The 21,941-nt window shown below is 41.7% G+C and overlaps 1 protein-coding gene across 1 annotated transcript in view; it reads left to right on the top strand.

Moving 5' to 3' along the window:
- The first annotated feature begins 478 nt into the window (after positions 1–478).
- Positions 479–21,941, top strand: part of fgf14 (fibroblast growth factor 14) — a 101,103-nt gene continuing 79,640 nt past the window's right edge. Inside the window, exon 1 of the mRNA XM_034574294.1 lies at positions 479–1,521. Coding sequence (XP_034430185.1) covers positions 1,314–1,521 — 208 coding nt within the window. The 5' untranslated portion in view covers positions 479–1,313. The remainder of the gene's footprint in view (positions 1,522–21,941) is intronic.

Consider the following 21,941-nt stretch of genomic DNA (forward strand, 5'->3'; position numbering starts at 1 on the left):
CCTGCTTGTTTTTATATAAACGTTTTTATTTTATTTCACTGCTGCCCATCTTGACCAGCACTCCACTTTTACTGTATATTAATGGGACATTTGTGGTTATATTCTGTTTACACTGTAGATATGATTTCTATTCCATTTATAATTTGATAAAAGTTTGTATTGCACATGTACTCATTATTACTTAACTGATGTCTGTTTTTTTGACTATGTCTTATCTTATCTTATCGTAAGCACATGATAAATTACGGATTACGGACAAAAGGGGATGCTTTATGCTGCTATCTAGAGTTCTTATCAGTTCTTATGAATCAATAATTGTGTTCTGCTTTTAAATTCAAGTCATTCAACTTGCTGTGAATGTGTCAACAGGCACAACTTACTTGAGAGCCAACAAATGACACACTGAGAGGAACCTGACATGCAGAACACCTCATTTCCAAGACGCGGCGTGGGACAGTCATCTCATTCAGATCCTCATTTTTTTTTTTTTACCCCAGGAGCATCAGTGATATGACGGCGCAGAAACCACGTGTTTACGTAATGGAAAGCCAATCTTTCAATTTAACCCCTCCTCCGCGTCTATTTTCCAAACAGAGGTCCGGGCGCTACAGAGCAAATTCATGCAAATGTTTTCGTGCAGGCGCGCCGCACTTTTGGAGACGCCAGTGGCGCGGTGGTGCTGAGGAGGCTTGAGGAGAGAATACCCTGCAAAAAGAGAGACGGGGGGGGGAGAGAAGACACACACACTCTCACACACACTCACTCACTCACTCACTCACACACGCGCGCGCGCACACACACTCCAAGGAGCCTGGCTTTATGAACACCGGCGCTGCAGTGTGGGACCAAACCAGAGCTGATGGTGTTTGCCTGACCTCGCTGCTGCTGCTGCTGTTTAGGAGGAGCGCATTTGGACTTGATCCGGCAATGTGGTGTTGCGCTGGGGCTGTCATTGCAGCAGTCTGTGCCTAGGATGCATCCCTCCCCTGGCTTCTGATGCTGTGCAGATCCACCCTCCTCTCCTCAAGAGTGATGAACTCACAGGCAATGATCCTCTCCTCGGAAACCCGCCGTGTTCCACTGTTCTCACGTTAGTTGTGTTTTTGTTTTTTTTCTCTCCTGGCGGCACCGTCTCCCCTCCCGGTGCGACACATGCAATTGACAGAGTGTATTCTCCACCGTCGACTAGTTGAGGAGGCATCATTCACACGCGTTTTATTACGAAGTCTGACAGGCAGTGAATATTTTCGTTTTTTTTTTTTTTTTGCCACGTGAATGAAAACGCATAGGACTTGGATACCCCGGATTTTTCTATGCTACAATTGGCATCCTTGTCCTGGGGAACTGATCCAATTGTGTTATTATGCAACCGCAAGGATCTCATCTATATCTGGGTGTTTAAGCCACTGGATTGCTCTTCGCCCAAATCAATGTGGTTTCTTTGGAACATTTTCAGCAAAGGAACGCATATGCTGCAGTGTCTTTGTGGCAAGAGTCTTAAGAAAAACAAGAATCCAAGTGGTAAGCGCATCACCATTACGCCCGTGCACTCCCCTCCGAACCGGCGCTGATGTGCGTGAGAGAGACCGGCGTGTGCGTGTGCTTGTGTGTGTGTGTGTGTGTGTGTGTGTGTGTGTGTGTGTGTGTGTGTGTGTGTTTGTTGTAATGGTGATAGATCTGCAATCATATTCCTGCAGCGAGTGGATCATGCAGAGGCGCCGGGAGGAGGGGGAACAACTTATTCTGTGCAGCTGTACTCTCGGCGAGCCCATGGTTTTTGGGGACGCGCAGGCAGCGCACACACGCACACACAACAAAAGCCCCCCCCCTGCTGCATCACCACGGCACCATGATCGCCTAACTTTTTAAATGGCACACACACACACACGCACATGCACACACACACACACACACACACACACACACACACACACACACACACACACACACACACACACTTGCACGAGATGTAATTGCACTGGATCGGATCCACGCACACTGCTCTATTCCGATTCCCCTTTATAACCAGATTATTCCATCCTCGGGTTTGCTGCAGCAGCATTTCCCCCCCTCTCTGCAACACCACTTCAATGGGCTCTGTTTTCAGCGAGCCAGCCGGAGGAGACAGACCCCCACGTCTATCTCCTCCTCATGTGCTTCTGTGCATCAGGAGAAATGGGCAAAACGTGATTTTATGTCAGCACTTGACTTGTTTTTTTGGTTGTGTTGGAGGCAGCCAGGGCAGCCGAGGTGCGAATAGGACATGAGGAGAGAGAACTGCACTAATGCGAATCCCTGCATCTCGGCGGCAGACAGATATTTAAGCAGCACACCAGCCTTCAGGATCACACTGGAGTTGCTGGTTAAATGTGTGGTTAATTGAATGACACAGTGCAGAGTATCAGGTGTGTTTATTTCAACAGGCTGTTAAGAAAAGCTCCATGCAGGTGGAGGAGGAGGAGGAGGAGGAGAGCAGTGCGGGTGACTACAGTTCAGCTTGTGGGTTTGAAGATGATGTGCTCAGCAGCAGTATTCAGTTCCTCCACACTGCAACTGCAGTGTAGTAGATCATCATCTCAGTGGACCGTTTTGCCACGCTGATACTGCAGGAGCGACGACAAAAACACTGTCTGCTGTCATCTACAACACCCAGTCTGTTTTATAGAGGCTTCCGCTGTGTCTCTCCAGTATGGCGGTGCACACTTTAGATGACAGTCAAGGCTTAGTTAGGCCCCACTTTCACGTAGCAACCATCATAATTGTATTTTAAGACTTGGGGTAATGGTAAATAGCTGCTTTCCTCAAGAGGAAGTTAAACTTTAACAAGAATTTGGGAACATTTCTAGATTTTGTCTGGTGTCAGGGATCAGGGACAAAATTACTCAGAAGGCTGCTCAATAACAAGAATAAACGGGGGGTCCAAAGTTGCATTTATCTGTAGGTTAATGATTTGCAAACAAACCAACATCGTAGCAGGCAATATCCTCTTACTTGTCCATATAATGTGTATCATGGAAAAATTACATGTATGAATCCGGGCTTGGCTGTGCTGATCGCCTCTCCGGTGTAGGCCCAGAGGATATGGAGCGGTATGGAGAATGGATGTATATGAGCAACATATGGAGATGTCGACCATGTTAGCTTAAAAGAGTTGCAACTTTAAAAAAGACCCCGTGTAGAAAAGAAAATATTTTGTGTTCCCGATGTTTATAGGACTTAAAAAATCTGGAAATATCTTCAAACCAGTTGGTGTCACACAACCTGTGAGCTCCTTCAAAGTTAGGCTTGTATTTATCTTTGAAAGATTAAGGCAGTGATGTGTAAGGCTTCCACATGCAAAAATGCAGGTTGCATTCAAAGCACAATTTGGACCTAAGCCTGAGTAACGGACTGATAGCAGCTCATCGAGACACGTTACCTCCCGAACTCCTGCTTCAACACCACGCAGCCAGTCGACCAACATTGAGACTCACCGTCAGATTTCCGAATTATGAAGCCGTGTGCCTTTCAAGACAAGAGTACTCCACGTTTAACCTTTTGGACGCTCATTATTGAATTATCATGAACTGATGGCGTGGGCACAACGGTCAGGGTTTGTGCTGAAGCAGCAGACAGAGCCGGTGGTTTACTGCGAAATGAAGTGGGCCAATACGCAGACTGTGTCAGTGGGGTGCTGTAGTGTTTCTTATCACTCAGAGCTGCTAACGTTCTGAAGCCACACTGTCAAACCAATCACACAACAGGTTTGTTCCAGCCACAGAGGGGCCTTCAACAACCTCAGAGGGTTTTTCCTCCCTCGAGCATCTCAGATGTAGTAGGATGGAGGATCCTCTGTCGGCAGGTGTTTCCAGCACAGTGCACACCAGGTTTGGGCTGCGAAGGCCTAGATATAGTGCTACTTGCTCTTTGGCTGCATTCTCAGCAAGGCAACACAACTGAACTGAGAACACAGAGAGTCAATCAGGCTGTCAGCCTTTGTCCACACACGGACATCTGTGTTGTAATTCAGTGATTGTTATCTGTATCCTTTTCCACACTCAAAAACTTTCTTGCCCTACATCACTTTTGTATCTAAAGACATTGAAGGTTTTTGCTAATTTCTGTAACAAGAGCCTAAATTTGGGTTGAACATTGAAATGTTATTGTCAATTATTCTCTCTAAACAATGAAAAATCGCTTGATATACCTTAGAAATAATCGCTTGCTATGTCGTATTTGCCGGATAATACCAACTAGCCAAAGTAGCTGCAATAAAATTGGGGTGTTAGTGTTGCAGATTAAATTGAATCAAGAAAACTGACCACTTTATCGTGTTTTATAACGTGAATATTTCCCGTTCAGTGTCACGCTATGACGATTGTGCGGGTTGTACCGGCTGGTTTTGATTATTAGGGGAGTTACAACCCCTCTATCCCCATGCAAGTTACACCATAGATCTCCAGTGTGTATGTGTGATGGTATACGTGTGTGGAGAGTTTGTCTATACTTTATTGTGATTGTGCGTAGCCCCACATGTTTGTGAGCTTCCAGCATTTTCTCATTGTCATTGCTAGGTACGGCATGAGAGTATAGCATTATGTATTTACCCTTTTTGTTTCAAACTAAGTGGTATACTGCATTAGTCTGTACAAAATACGGTAGATTTCCTGAAATGGTTGGTTTTTATATATGCAACACATGCAGTGTTTTTTGTGCTGACATTAGGTGGATTAAAGCATTTCCTCCCTTTGGAGTCCTCCTCACTCTAGAAGCTGTCACTTTGCTTCGTGAGGCTGAGGATTAGATAAAACCACAGAGAGATGCTGCATTCTGATGTCAGGGAAACGCTGGGTCAAAGTTGTAGCACGCAGCAGCATGACTCACTTTCTTGGTGGATCCATGGAAATGTGCCATCATGTAAAGACGACATTTCCCCTTTAAGCCCTTGTGCAAAATTGCCTTCAGATAAAGTCTCGCTAAGCCTTTATAGTCACTGACCTGTTAATTTCCTTCCAGCTGCATCCCTGTTTCCCAGCAAGTTGTTTCATCTGTGGTAGCTTGTCCTTCGGGTCGGGGTCTGGTACAACTGGCACCGCTGACCTACCCTGTCCACTCTCATGTCTCAGAACGGGAACATGTCTTGTGAGTGAGTGTACTTCATTAAGTCAATTATGTACTGAAGTGGATCAGTGGAATGGAAGGAGACACAGTAAGTTTCACCCTGCAGCCTGTGCAGCAGTCATGACGATGGCCACAGAGTTGTCACGGTAAAACTTTGAGAATGTCCTTGAGTGGTGCAACTACAGTGAATAGCGGTGCTCTAATGAGGGCATTTGGTGGTAAATGTTTGAGGAGAAAGTTATGTCATGATCTGGCCATATGTTATAAAGGCAGACATTTGAATGGGGCTCACTGTCACGTCCAGGGCTTTGTACTTGTAAAGGCCGCGAATGTGGAGAATGTGGAAGGCAAACAGCCAGGTTGCTGGGAGGGCAGTATTTCAGTGGATGTGTGAAGTCGGTAGGTGGCTTCCTGAGAGTAGCACAGCAGTGGCTCATGAGCATGACAGCAATGTGACAGCACAGGTCACAGAAAACCAAAGCGTCCACGTGATGGTTCATAGCGGATCAAGTGAAACTCAACTGTATGGTGTGTGACAGAACCAGGAGGCCGCAGTGAAGCTTCAGCGCTGTAATGCTGTCGCTTGTCCTTGGTCCATATGTACACTGAAGCATTATCCCCCAAGCTCTGGCTTGACCTGATGGCCATGGAGTTTTTTGTCCACACTCCTGAGGATATTTTTTTTTAACCTTCGTTTCACAATATATCGCCGTAGGTAGATTGCAATAAAGTCGACATCAACGATCTGTCAAATACCAGAAAAGAGAGCTGTGGTCCAAGTAATACTGGGCAAGGTAGACATCTGTGAATGACAGTGATGTGTTGCAGTGATGCTAAATTTAGCTGCGGACTTGTAATTAGACCTAGCAGTGCTAACCAGACACAGAGAAGCCATTATAAAGCTGCAATTGTTGTTGTTGTTTCTGGCGCATGCTCATCACACGAAGCAACAGTGGGTCTGCACAAAGTAAGCGGGGACATTATCATTTCCCATGCGCTCAGTTTTGCATGTACACACGGATACACAGAAGCCGTTTGCTTAGTAGTTACAGTTTTGGGAAATCTGTACTTTGAAAGGCATTTGTAAAAATCGCTGTTTTACTGTCTTAAAACATGTGGTGGCCCAAACTTCAAAATTAATTTAGCAAAATATCTGCATTTGTGTGGAAAGGGCGTGAGGCTATATCTTGTTCTGATGCTGGAAATACAGTTAATTAAAATATCTATCTAAAAGTTATTATAATAACTGTGCAAATATATATATCAACATCTGGAGGTGTATGGCTGTAAACTATAGTTGACAGGTTCAACGCTGTTAAAAGAATAATGCTCGTCTTTTCCCACGCTAGTTTAATTTGTGGAAACAGCAGTGTAATTAAAGGGGATGGGTATGATTCAAAAAACGAACTCCGACAATTTGAATAACAGCAGGGTTCGCTAAAAATATCCTCCTCTGTTCGCAGTTAGTCTGTAATTGCACCAACTGCAGTGGCTTTTCTGATTATACATATTATCAGGTGTCACAGTTAACAAGTTTCGCTGGAGCTCACACGTTTAAGGGTGTTAGGGACCCAGCTGAAAGGCCAAAGGTGTTAACAGTCATTTTTACCTTTTAATTAAATTGAAAATCTTTTTTTTTCGATTGACAAATAACAAAATACCCATACAATTTACAGAAGTAGGAAAAAACTACAAAATCAGAGCCCAAACTTAAAGAGGACAACTAAGTAATGAGGCAACTACAGTTTCAACATAACTAACAGACCTCCCCTTTATAAATGACACATAAGGGGTATATATATATATTCACATGTGGACTAGTCCAGACAGGCACACAGGGTAAACCTTTACAAACATACAACATTAACTTCACAAATACACTATGTACATACAACATAAACAACCTATCAAAATAAGTATATACACAAACAAATAGGATTAACTTTAAATAAATAATAACAAAGTCAAACAAAGAAGTTTCAACCCATTCTAAGTCGTCCCCCCCCCTTTCAATCTCCCTTTGGCCTCCTCCACTTCCTGTGGGCTGGGCTTAAAAGACCACTTCCTGCAGGCTTCAGGCTTCTTCCCTAAGGAGCTCGGTACAAACAAAGGGTAAGTGTTGTTGCAAATTAAAGAGAACGACAGAAGACATTAGCTTAATTGTGTTCACCCAACTTAGAAAATAAATTTCAATTAAATAAAGATGTACCACGAACAACAAACTATGTGTCATGTTTTTACTGGAAAGAAATGTAGAATGTGACAAATTGTACTTACTAACACTGAGTGAGCTGATGGTGCGACCCCCACAAAGGGGAATGGTAAAAGAGTTCTTCTTCATACTATGAGCATCATCCTCTTTCTAAAAATAGCTGACAGTACACATGACCGTCCTCACAATGCGGTTCCATACAGAGAAAGGCATTAAGAGTGAACCATTGATATAGGAGGCAAAAATAATTGTATACTCTTTGGTCATTAAGGGTTGATTTTCTTCTCTCAGCCTCAGTTTAAAGACCCTCACAGTTTTATTCCCATTCTGCTCTTCAGATCAGTTTGTTGAGAGGGATGAAGTGACGTGTGACTGCAGTAGGTATTTGTCGTGGGTCAACAAGAAATATTGTCTCTCTTTCATCTCTTTTGGGGGGTGCATGCGATAATGGCAGTGGCATCATCAGTTTTTACAGTGAATTAATTTGGGCTGTCTCTGTCCTGCTCTTGAGAAATATGACCTGCGGGGGTGATGAGATTCAGGTTCCTGGTTGTGCGAGAAAGTCGAGTTTACATACAAATCATCTCGTGCTATAGACAGTGTGCACACAGAGAGGGAGGACAGAAAAAAGGGGGAAGGGGAGAGAGTTGGGCCCCAGAGGATCTATGAGTGATTTATTGTCTGTATAACGGATAGTTATCTCCACAATGGAGGTTATGTTTTGTCTGCGTTTGTTTGTTACATATTGAGCAGGATCACACAAAAATGGCTCAATCCTGGATCCAGGAATTTACAAGTTAGGGTGTTTTTTTCTCGAGGCATCTTGAGGGGAATGACCGCTATGAATGTGTGTAATGTGGTGCAGATCCAAATAAAAATCCAGCTCCTATGTATATAGGGCGACTTTTGGGCCTTGACGGAGATATGCACTATATTGACTGCTGTGCTAGTTCCCAGATGTTCCTGATTGCAGAGGTGAGAGGAATGATGGGGTATGCGGTACTGGCTGGGTGCCCCAAAGGGTGACTCTGGTCACTGGACCTGCAGGTGGATGGTTTCACAGCACAGCTCTCCGCTTCCTCAAGGTTAGGGTTGAAGGGAGTTCAGGGGACCATGAAATATATCAGTTCTTTGTATGGATACAATACTATGTTTATCTTTGATTTGTTACATTTATCATCAGTTAGAAGCTTAACTGTAAGTTGTCTTTAAAGCTGCTATAATCAGTATTTTTATATTACAAATGGATCAAATTCGTGTCACTGCATTAACACACTGATAATTACCACCTGACTGCAGCTCCTCTCAGCTCTATGGAGAGATTCTGTGTGTTTTGGCTCAGCAGGCACCTGTTTTTTCTGCAAAAACACACAGTCTGTGCTACCTGCTCAGCACCAGAAAGCAGACGGATACGATTAGCAACTGGTTGGGTAACACAGTTGAGCATTTAGCAGCCAGTTATTCCCAAAAAGGAGGATGAATATTGGACCTGTATCTGCCAAGAATTGTTTGCCGCGAGCTTTCCACTGCCCCATGTGGCAACACAAATAATAATATTAAATATTTAGTTCATACAAAGCTGCATGCTACCTAAACAGTGAAAAAACTATATTTTTTTAGGCTATTAAAGCACAGGTTTGAGCTGCAGGTCGACTGAGTGAGAAGCGATGATTAGTTGTTTGCTTTCTGATTTGAGTCACAGATGCAGTTTAATACTTGTGTCGTGAGAGGCGGCTGTGAGGAGCATTATGTAGCTGAACGAGAATTACAGTCTGATTAACGTGAATGATGCTGATTCTGCTAAATTGCACAGCTTTGTGAGGAAGTGTCTTATGTGTTTATTTCATTAGGCTAATCACATATAATGGAACTGAGAAATCTCTCCGCTCAAAAGGATTTCATACGAGTTCCTTTCTTCATTTCCGGATGACGGCTTTGTTTCTGCAGCTGTTTTGAGGGATGTTTAAAGCGAAATCGGCCATTTGAGAATGGGTATGGAAACGGCCTTCCTGTATTTAAAGGAACAATGTTACATAGTGTAGTTCATGTGACACAGAACAATATGGTATCTTTAAACACATTTTTATGACATACATTTAATTGCTGTTTATGCCCCACCCTCTCATTGTTCCTGTACTTGTTAGGCTTTGTTTCCTCGCACATTGATGATCGATTCACCAACGATGCTTTTCATGAATTATTCAAACTTACAGTTGCAATAAACATCTTTTCTTCCGTTTCTAAGTGGAATAATTTTTTTCATTGCTGTAGAAGACTCCCAGAATGCTTTCTGCTCTATCACCTCCTTGCTCAATAGAACAAATATAATTTTCTCTATACGTTCAATTTTTGCCACCAGGAAAAAAGAATTCATTTTACATCATAAAATTGTACAATGAATCATTGTTTATGACTGCTAGCATTCGTAGCATTGTGTAAACTAGTGTAAACACCTGGTTGTATTCATAAGCAGGTAGCGTTTGTTATTTACTGATCTTTCTGATCAGGCAGCTGAAAGTCAAAGGGGTTTCTAAGTTCTCGGTTATTGTGACTACGGTGACAAATCAGTTGATGATGGACTGTAAAAATATCCATAAAGTTTTAAGTGCCTCTGACTGTGTCTTTACTGGCCCTGTCTATGTGCCTGTTGTTCAAGGTGTGTACGAGAGCATGCTACATTCACCAATAACAGGATTTTTCTGCTTCACACAGTGAGGAAATGGGAAGGTGTAGGTTTTCTTCTCATGTAATTAATCCAGTGTTTGGTAATGAAGCGCCTGTTGCTTTGGAAGTAATACATGTTTACTGCTATAGATTGTAATCAAGCTCAATTAGCTCGACACACTAATGACGGCAGCTGATGGTACAACAGACTTTTGCATTATTTAATCCAGTGTTTTTACTTTTTGCACAGAAAAGTCACCAATGTTTATATGGATGCCCGCTAGACCTTATGACAGTTGCTGAGCTCTGACAAAAAATAACCGCATTTGGGAGAGTTTTGCAAACAGTCAACTGCTTCATCTAAAATAATGTTTACTGTCTTTTATGAAGATTGACTATATTGTATCACTTTACAGTCACTGTAATATAACTTTGAACTAATGTGCCTTACACTCAGTTACACTTTTGTCAATAATTCTGTCTTAAACAAGAAGCCACCTGTTCAAAAACTTCTTTTTTTAAAGTCCATGTCAAGGACTAATTTCACTGACCTCTGTAGTTTATAACTGGGTTTACCGAGGACATGCTCAGTCCTGATGGCTCTATTCTTCCCCAGGAACACTGGGAAATTGAGGTACATCTCGAACTGGTCATCACAGCAGGATAGGGTTGCCTGTGCTTTCCCCCACTTTATTTTCAGCCCTGTGTCATGTGGAGGCTCCATAAATCATCTTGAAATTTGGCTCATCCTGCTCGTATTGGCTGGAGCTCTGTGACATATCCCCCCCATGCCTGAGAGTGAAGGTGTAGCATTGTGTGAGGAGCAGGTGGTGTTACACAACTGTAAACAGGTTCTGTCGAACATATGACATATCGAATAGATCTCTGAGGATTGGACACGCGATAGCTGCTGTGGTCTGGGCTCCTGGGCCGCACTGCGCTCTGATTCACAATAAAGTGACAAAACGATGACAAAGAGAAACGAAGAGAGAAAGAGAGAGAGAGAATAATGCAGGCCGGCCACAAGATTATTTATTTACTGTTGCAGGAGTTGGAACAGTTGTGCCGCAGAGTTGACTGATTGGCTACATGCTCCTTTCTGAAGTTCATCATCATTACCTAAACACGCACAAGGTGTCAGAGATGCCTCTTTGTACAAGTGATGTTAATCCTCCGAACATGGATGAGAACATTTTTAATGGGCCTGTGACGGGCTTTTCTCTCCAGGGTTCAGGGTATGAAACGATTACTGTGACAGTCCAATGTCATGTAGCCAATGACGTCGACAATAAATAAAAAAAATCAGCACTGATTTTAGTGGGTCATGTGTCACTGCATTAATAAGATGTTTTGTGTAAAGTCTAGTTTGAAAACCTGTTGTGTAGCACGTCCTTATGCTACGGTGATTTGACAGAAACCAGAAATTATTTATTGTATTATTATATACTGTGACATCAGCAGACTAGAGGCCTGAATGATTTTTGATTGTTTCAATCAGCTCCTACCAATGGGCACATTTTGAACGTACAAGTTCATCAACAGTATTTTAGGTAATGAAGTTAGTTGAAGATATTTTATAATTTTTTTTTTTCAAAATGTCCCTTTTTAGTGTCCGTTATCAAACAGCATGTCCTATGAAAGCTACATTAAACATACTAGTTCATAGGTGAATTGAGGTCGGACAATGTAGAAGTTAGTTGTGCATTTTTATGCTAACTGTTGTGTTGTTTGTATGCTCATGCAATAATTGTTGTTCTACTTGTGGAATGTGGTAACACACAAACACCACTGAATGATTGAGATTCAAAAGAAAGGTGCATTTGTTGGTTTGAGGAAATGGACAAAAAAATGTATGTTCTTATGTATTTAATCATCATCATTAGTGGTTTTATGTATTCAATGTAAAAAAAAACGAACCTCAGAAACTTGACACAGCAGCTTGACTCTGTTTCTGGACGGCTCTCATCTCAGATCCACTCTTCAGTGACCTCTGCAGCGCTCTTACATTCAGTCAGCATTTTTTATTCAAATGAAGTTTCAAGTTTATGAGTGGGAGTAAAAGTAAAGAGTTTTCACTTTTAATTTTTCACATCATTCCAAAACTTTGAATTTGAATTTGGATCTTGAACTTAAATTGACATTAGTTTCTGTTTAGTTTTTAAAAAATCTGGTAATAAAACTCATTGATATTGAATGAGTGTGCTCTCTCACTGTAACGCTTCTCCATTCAGCAACACCTTTTAAACAGCAACTTAACTCTTAAACAATCCTCTCCCACTGACATTTCTTCATTAGACTGAAAGCTGACATGATTATAGTGGAGATGTGTTTACAGCGAGTATTGAAAGGAACCCTGCAGAGCTGTCATTTAAGCTTTATATGTCAACATAATGCAATCTGCTGCAAAGGTGTGGTTATTTATATTAGAGGCCATCAGTGGTCACCAGAGACGAGAAGTTGTATTTTATTCAAATGGCTCATTTAAAAAAAAAAAGAAAAAAAGCCAGATATTCCAAAACTGCATGTTGTGTTTTGATTTCTGATCCTTCTACCCACCATTTCTCTGTCTCTCCTTTGTTTCAAGGAGCCTCTTTAATACACTCATACAGTTGTTTTGCTTCTATTCTAATACTCGCGCTGCATCATGTCCTCTCCTCTCCTTTCCTCTGCCCTGTCTGCTCTCCAATTTTATCCCAGATCTGGATCCAACCCAAAGTAGTGTTGTAATTTCATAACTTACAGTGATATACTTTATATATTACTGTTACAGAGTCAAATTGATTTATGCTTGTGTTGAAAACAAAACAATGACCAGTAGCTATTTGGTGCAGCTCCAGGAGCAGATCTAAATCTAATGCTGCACAGATGATCACGCCCCTGGTTAACGAAGACTACTACTTAGAATTATCTGCCAATATAGGTGTCCACATCCAGAAATATAACAAATTCTGCTTAACATTTCAGTTCAATTAACAGATGGATATTTTTTGGCAGTAACAGTACATATACATCATAATTATAATCGACGAATAATCAGATCAATTGTTAAACAGTTGCAATTAAAATTTATCACTTTTGGCAAAGTACATGTATTCTTATTTCTCTGCCATGGCTGTGCACTGTTGACGAATGTGTTACAAACACTATGTACAGGTCAGAATATTGATCAGACTTGATCCAGATGAGAGGAAATAAAAGAAAACTGAAAATAAAGTAGGAGTAAAATAAGTAAATAAACAAGAAAGTAAACAAAATACTCTTGATAAGCCACTCAAGTGGAACATTGTAACCAAACAATGGCAAAAAAACAACAACCTGGTGTAGTAAGAAAACAACATTCAAGAAAATCTTAGTTTTTGATTAAGATAAAAAGATTTGGCTGTACCCTTTTAAATATGCTCATAAAACCTGTTAACATTTGACCTGCTGTTCAAGTAAAGAAATACTTTGTTCTGTGTTCTAGCAGCTGACGTGTTAAAGGACTGACAGTCTGTTGAGTGAGTCCGTGTATTATTAGTAATATTGTTTCCAGTCCGTCATGTGGGAGCAGGAAATGATGCAGTGGCATTAGCATGTTGTTGATGCTATTCAATGAGAAGGTTAGGTCTCATACCCTGTGGCTCTGATGACAGAAATGTTGCATCTTTAACCTTTATCAAACACACCAGGCTGAACATACCAGTGTGTGTTTGCGTGTGCGTGTGTCAGTGTGTTATTGAGCCACAGTATGTGTTACTACAAATCACACAGCCACAGGCTCAGTGATAAAGTGATGGCTTGCTAGGAGCTATGAGGACGGCTGGAGGGAAACGCAGAGCGAGGTCAGCTGGCTCTGCTTCTTTCCTGTGCTGGAAGTACATTTCAATGATTTGATTATGATTGATTGCTGATATGATTTCATGACTCTCTGTTGGCCTGCAGCTCATTTATTACTGTTGTCCATCATCTGACTGTGCTCCCTGCTGATGGAATAAGCTGAACATGATCCCCTATCATTTTCTTTTTCTTTCACTTAAGGCTGCTGCACACTAGAGGATAATTAGGACGATTTTAGACCTGATTTGCCCTTTTTCGACATTGCCACGGTTTTTACAAAATAATCTTAATGCTACTGTTTGAGTCAGTCTCCCCGATCTCGAATCATAAATATCAATCATTGTTTGATATTAATGATAATCGGCTCCGACAGGAAGCCACAATAGAGAGCTAGAGAGAGAGGGAGCTGACCATAAACCGTTACCGACCAGATGTTGCGTACTTTTACAGCTGTGACTAAAAACAACAATGAATCCCCAATTCACCTCCTCGTACGGCAAAATCTATAAACGCCTTCTCAGCCATGACTATGTCCATAGTTTAAAAAATTGTTACAAAACAGAACACACTTCGGAAATCACGTTCAATCATGCAAGTTTCACACACTCCCGTTCAGTAGGTGGCGGTAATGTACTTAAAAGTTGTTGCCAACTGCCATAAAAGAACTGAGGAAGATGGAAGAAGTTATCGCGAGTCGCTACAAATGGCAAGTGAGTGGTCTTACCCTCGAGCCAAATTGTCCAATGTGTGCGGTTTAATCTGTCATTCTGTCTCTCCCTATGTTTCTAAAACCGATCAAGAGTTGAAAATCCTCTAGTGTGCATCGGCCCTTACTCTGTCTTCCTGTCTCTCTCTCTGTTTTTCAAATTCAAATTTTCTTTCTTAGTTTGACCATTATAACCCACAATATTGGCTATATTGCCAAATTTGGTACCTGAGCCACGGAGGTTAGGTCTTTATCCCTTTCTGTTTGTTTGTTGGTTTGTTTGTTTTCTCATTAAGATGATAGCAAAACTACTATATGAAACTTGGTGAAAGGATGGGATGGGAGCCAAGAATAAACCCAATCATTTTTTTGTGTGGATCTGGACAAAGGGACAAATCCAGACAGGAATTTCTCTTCACTTTCTTCAATATTGCGAGATAGGGTGTGTTTAAAAAAACCCAACACATTTTCAGAGATTTCCCAGCCTAAAGTTGAATGCATGGTACTTGATAGAAAAAGAAAATCAGGCATATTTAAGGAACTGATATCTAAGTGTGTGTGCAATTTGGTGCAGATCCAAGTAAAATTCCAGATCTAGCGAATGTAAAAGAGGTTTCATTTGGGGCGTGGGTGGAGATATGCAATCTGTGTCATTCTATTAGTCTTAGTGTAATAACTCCTAATGAAAAATTCTCTTGAAACATAAAACAAAATGTATAAAACCAAGAAAGGTTTCAATTATACTGCTTTACTTTCTAGTGACTCGCTGGTTTTCTCTCAGGCTGTGATCTGCTTCGACAAACCATATGTTGCTGCTTCTAATGTTTGGTTCGGGATCGTGTTAGTTAGAAAACTTGATTTACGTTTCTTCGTGAAGACTGCAGTGTTGCTGTGCTGCTCTGTCTTCGTCTCTCGTCGTCGGCAGAACTGATTGTTTTTCTCTGGGTTGCCTGGCTTGTCTGAATGACCAGGTTGAAGTCACTCAGTCTGTCACTTTCTGTGTTTCTCGACCACTCGTGGTGCCCAGATAATCTGCCACTTGGCATCGTCTGGCCTGCGCTAAAATCCTAGTGCTCTTTGACTTTTTGTGATCGTTGACCAATAATTGATGTACTTTTCATTTTCTTTGGCTTTAATTTCAGGTTGGTTGAGATGTTCTGAAGTTCTGAAGGCTGTGTATTCAGTGAGTGTTCAGGTACTGCACTATTGCAGTCAGGCGGACTTAAGACCTGTGAAATAGTCACATTGACAACATGATGACTTTGAAAAGATATGTGCTAATAATATCTTGATGCTGATACTTGATACCTACAAGTCACTAAAAGTAATTACTGGATATCACCACAAGGATTCAGACTTTATTTTTATTATTTTCATGCTCAATAAAATTGCCCGGCTTAAAAACCAACTTCCTATGCAGGAGTACAGATATGTTTGCATTTTGGTAAAGTAGGAAAAAAGTTATCGCTGCTCAAGCTCTCGTCAAACTCCAATAGTGAAAAAAGTCACGAAATAAAACAACTGACTTATATATACAGTATATATATTACTAAGATATTATATTGTAGAATGTGGGAATGATGTAATGCCATCTGTCACATTGGCTGAACTGTCTTTTGACTCCTTTGTTCTCTGTAGGTTTCTACTATGGGCTTGTGTGTGGTTGCCTGGACTGACCGGCTCTGTAAACAAAATAATGGCTTATTACGCTCCTTGCAGTATTGATAGCGTAGGATGTTAGCAGCCATGCCTCTGGTATTGTTGTCGCCATGAAAGCTAAAAACAGTTGGCACGGCAACTATGCCTGCGGGGAGTGGAAGCAGAGCGACACACACACACACACACACTGCCCTACTGTCCCACATCAATAAAATGATACATCATAAGAATTACTGTATTGTATTCTACTAAAACTCTGCTATTCTGTATCATCTAATACTAGTAAACTGTGGTATCGGAGCATTTATAACAGGTGGTATGTGGTATCTCTCTTTCACAAAAAACTGAGACCATCTTATTCACTTGAATGGCACCAGACTGTAGATGCAGCAGGGGTGCAGAAGGTCGCAGGGTTTTCTGCCAAAAAGAAGTTGAACCTGCCTAAACTTTTTCCAGTTCCCAGACGGTGCAGCGTCATCTGGCTGCGATCGCCAATCAAACACATTCAAGCCCACGCTGCTGGTTTGTTCCTCTTTAACATCATATTTGTCCTGTGTAGCCTGCAATCATTATAAGAAATGAAAATTCAAACATCTTTAAAGCAGTGTTTTTTGTTTTTGGCATAGTACAAGCCTTCAGTTTGACAGATTTATTATTGACACAGGACTTTATGGATCACGTTTAATCGTCTCTCTAGTAGTTAAAACAACAGATTAGACTCCACACACCCCAGACGCTGCCCCTTTGCATTTTCTTCTCCACAATAACTGATCCCTGCGTTGTTTTCTCTCCATCTTTCTTGTCGACACAGTCAGGAGGAGCTGTGCCTCACTGTGTTACAGGTGTTCGTAGATTTCCATTGCTCTTGTTTGAATCTAATTCTAAAAGATTCATGTCATTTGTTGAATATTTCAGAAAAGGAACGGATAAACAAACATTACTCTTCTGTCTCCCAGTTTCTCTCATTGTCTACCTCCGTCTGCCTCCATCACTCCCCCCCTCCGTACAGGGGTCTGTTCTGTGCAGTGCTGGAGGTTGTGTGGTGGCTACGATGGTACGCTGTGTAGATTTTTGCTGCAGTGCAGCAGGCAGTATTGTGCTGCTGCCTCTGTCTTTCCGCTGCTCACTCTCTCCCTCTCTCTCTCTCTCCGTGTCTGTCTCTCGCTCTATATGCATTCATTTTCTTGTATATTGTTTGGGAGCAGTGGAACACTTCCACACAGTTTTGCTGTGAAAAAAAAAAAAAATGTCAGTATTGCCCCAGAGCTTCTGTCTCATTCATCACACCAGACAAACCCAGCACTTTGTTGATTATACCTTTTTCCCCCCCCCTAGGCACTTCCAAAGCTTTGTCAACATTTTTATGATGACCTTTTCGGACGTTCTAATTTTCCTACTTGTTTTCACCATTTGTAAATCCCTGGTCTGAAGTTCAATCCCCACAGGTTCTGGCTGCTCTGATTCGTGCTGTCGTCCTTTACTCAGACACAGAGAGAGGGACAGAGGGAGGAAACGATGGGATGGGCAGTGACTAAGTAACATGTTTGCGGTTTTGAGTGCTCGGCACTCGGTGCAGAAAGGCCCGTTCTCCTCAGGTATACACTTTGGGTTAAAGACGGTAAGGCACTCAGGCTCAGTGTGTCAGAGAGCAGACAGATACAGCACCGGGGGACAGACTGGAGGCTGAAACACTTCGGCACAAACAACATGTAGCTGAAGTCACCAGGTCCATGATATTTCTTGGAGGACCTTTTTGTTTGGTGTCACTCGCTGTCACGTGCCATACAGGCAGTTCAGACGTGGCTGTTTCACCAACACCATTTAGCCATGACATGACAGTACTTGACATATCCTGGAATGTGTCAGCGTTATCTGTGGGATATGGTTATCTGGATGTTTGAAGGCTCTAGTGGGAGATGGTGGTGGGGGTCTTTACAAGTGGGTGACAGGCAAGGTATGCATGTGTGTGTATGTCCGAGAGAAGTTGGCCACGCTTGTGTGATCGGGTTAAAAGGTTGAGCCAAGCTCTGTGGGACATTGTGTCGGGTGTAAAAAGTTGAGCAGCAGTGGAACGGGTCTTCTACACTAGATCTAAACTATTGTTTGAGAATTAAGAAGAAATTCTGGAGCTAGTGTTTGCTGTGAGATATGGAGGTAACATCTTTTGCTAAGATCGTGGAGCGGCAGGTACGCAAGACGTTAAACGCTAAAGGAGAGCACGGTGAGTCCCAGCAGAGAGCTACTGGAGAAGGGTCTCAACATAAACACAAACGCACACAATTATACTTGTTGCAGTTTTTAAATCGATCTAATAATGCTAGAAGTCTCTGTCTGTCTGTGGAACGCATATCTGGAGAACGTTCATCTTAGCATTGTCACTCTAGGCAAGGAAGGTAAGGAAGTGCAGTGATGAATTAGGTGCGATTTGGACACGTTCAAGAGAAGACCAGTTATTTGTACCAGGATTGGATGGGACACATCAACATAAGTGCCGTTGCAGATCACGACAACAACTTATTCCCCAGAACTGATTCTCTAGCTCAGCGTTCTTGGGTGTTGAGTCGAGCTTCACTGAACTTTGAATAAACAGGTGAACAGCTCTTTGTGCAGCAGCGGTGGTGTGACTTGTGAGCTCTGTGGACTTTGTCCCGCAGCAGGTCTTTATTTGCCACGGCTCAAATACTGCAGGTTACTTGCACAGTTTAAGAAATAAAGCTGCAACCAGCACCACCACAGGCCAAGCAAACAACCCAGTCCACACAGGCAGGTTTAGAGAGGCCACTGCACTAAAGGTATTAAATTATTGAATTTCACCTGCGATGACACTCGACATGTTAAACACTGGACATAGTCCATTGATTCACTGGGTGAGTGTCATGAACAGTCTAGTGACGTGAACTCCATATGAGCAGGGTGAAAGTCTAACTCTGCTTCCACACCAATAAAACCAATCACTGCATTGCAGATGATCCGACTTGAAGGTCACACTTTGTAGTGCACGTGTGTGAGCATGTTTGCATTATGTGCGTTTATGTATGCAATGCTTCTGGAGTTTGTTTCATAATATGATTCTGTTTTAAAGCCAGAATAGGAGACTGTGGATCAAAATGTTTCTTCTCTTCTCTTCTCCTTCTTACTGGCCGACCTGCACTTTATCCACCGGCTCCAAGGCCAAACATCATGGCCGTCTTTTGTGGCGTTCTCAGTGAAATCATCTCTTCTTAGTTAGAGTTATATAACAACACTAAACCAGCGCTGAACACATCACATCAATATGTTAACATAAACAAGTGCACTTTATTTAAAAGAGAGATGAGATGTGAAGACGGGTAAATACCTCTTCTGTTTGCAGACAAATAAAAACTTTTTCATCCACATTGCCTCCAATTTTATCACGGATAAACAATTCAACTCACAAATGTTCTCCTCTTCTAAACGCATACTTTGCTGAAAAATGACAATATTTTCTCTGTTTTGAAGATAAATGCAATGTCCTCCAGCGTCCTACAGTCATTAAGAAGTTAAGGACGTGGGATAAAAAGTTTAACCGCTGTAGCTCAAGTGTAGTTTATCTGTCATATTCTCTAGTCTGGCTACATCCCCACTTTTGGGTCTACATTTCACAGAAAATCATAAATCGTTTAGTCTAATTGTATATTTCCCTCTCAAGGTGGAGAAATATTTCAGACTGGATTTGCACATGCCATAAACAAGATAGTGGTGGGTGGACCGTTATTCTGAGTTCATCTTCACTGCTCTGTGTGAAAAGAGAAACAAGTAAAACGTGCACACTTAGCAATAATTCTCACTATAGTAGAGCTGTAATTATGTCAGTAAACAAAAGGGAGACGGGCTGCTGTGGTTTATGAATATAAATTCTGCACCATTTTCAGAGTGAATCTTGTCCAAGGTGCTTGTGTGGATGTGTAATGGATGTTTTATTTTCTCTGTTATGGTTGGTTTTACACTGTTTTGATGACGGTCGCTGAGTCTGTAGCAGCCTCCTAATGTGAGGGGGATTCAGCAGGGTGACTGTGGGAGTGTGTTATAAGACAGTATACACAGCACATGGCGAGTGAGAGAGAAAGTGAAGATCTGGCAAAGGTTTGAACTGAACCTCGCTCAGGCAGAAACCGAAACCCCTGAAGTTGAGTTAAGGTGAAATCCCTTTTTAAGTAATTATACTCTGAGTTTACCTGCTTCATCAAATCTATGATTCATAACCAGTGGGACCAGTCTGCTACTGAACACTCGTCTATTTTTAAAGCTGCCAGAGAAAAGAAGGACAATGCAGATTTTCAGCAGGGACCACACGGATTTGCATGGATGAGCAGGTTAGCATCACTTGTAATGTCAGTCATGTAATTTAACAGATATATTCATAAACCTCAGCTGATGTTTTTTTCTTAAAGGTTTCGAGTCCATAACCTAACTCAAATTTCTTTAGGACCAATATGCAGACCCACTAAAAGGTAATTTAATCTGTACACCAAGGTTGCAGTGCTTTGTACCTACTAGTCTGTCACAGGCTATTATGGCCATTTCAAATTTTGCCTTTTATACATCACATTTAATATTTACCTAGTCAAATTTTTCAAGTTGACATAGTATGTCTCTCAGACTGGACCCCCAATCAGACACATCACATGATTCCAGAGGGTTAATCTTTAAAAGTACAGAAATAAATTTGACTAATCTGACAATAACACCTGACTGTGTAATTTAAGAGTGTTAAATTTGGAAGACCTCAGAGGTCGGTGTTCAATTTTCCCTGCAGTGACCGACTGGGCAGCTTTTTATGGAGGTAAATGACGAGAGGAAAGAGGAAGAGTAACTTCCTCCTGCATCTCCTGAGAATCACGACGGAGTGACCGACCGAGGAGTCACTGATGACGATCAATGAACGGAAGAATCCGAGTTTATTCACAGCTCGTATAGAGGTCACTGCCCTGCTGGTGGAGAACTCTATTTAAACATGACTATTGATACAGCAGCGGGGAAATATCTGCCATCGCCGTGTGGTGTTCAAACCCCTTTTTAATTAGGAGGAGAATTGTCCTAAATTAAATAATTGATGGAGACACTGTGGAGAGAAACAATAAGCCACTGACTGTGCTTTGTGCTGTTGAGTACATTGACTCAACAATTTGGGTTGAATCCACGTTTTTAGTCGATCTAAATTGACATTTATTGAATCTTACAGGAACAGTGACACATTTTGGAGAAAAGTCTTATGTTCATGCGTGTGCCATGTTCTTCACTGTACTGTCAGATCTGATGGTACCAAACCTTCCAACCTCACTGTAGTGGGGAGACTAAGTGAATCTGTGCACAATCTTCGTGCACAGCTGATGTTTCTGTCTAAAGAATTAAGTGCAACCCCATGAACGATCTTCTCTTCTCATCATGATGTCTTTAACAATTTTTGTAAGTGGATGCAAACACAATAATTGGTGCACCACTTTAACTCCATCTTCAAATTGTCATTTTTCCGTTTCTGTTTGTGAATGCAGTAAACAAACCGGATGCTGAGATGTTAATTAGTCACTGTGAGAGAAGTTGGTGGGTGTAGTTCTACACTGAGCAGTAGCCTTGCCGTTTTCCCCTGTTTCTTTATGCTGGTCTGAGCTGCGGCATTAAGACATCCTGGCTCAATCTGTGCACTTAATGCAGAGATATATTGCATTTGTATATCTTAAAATGTACGACTATATCTTAAAAGATAAGCCGCAGAGGTCATTGGAAAACCGACAGGAAGCAAAGTGAAACTAAACTTAATTTGGC

Source organism: Hippoglossus hippoglossus, chromosome 21 (genome assembly GCF_009819705.1).
Source record: "Hippoglossus hippoglossus isolate fHipHip1 chromosome 21, fHipHip1.pri, whole genome shotgun sequence".
In the NCBI taxonomy this organism is placed as follows: domain Eukaryota; kingdom Metazoa; phylum Chordata; class Actinopteri; order Pleuronectiformes; family Pleuronectidae; genus Hippoglossus; species Hippoglossus hippoglossus.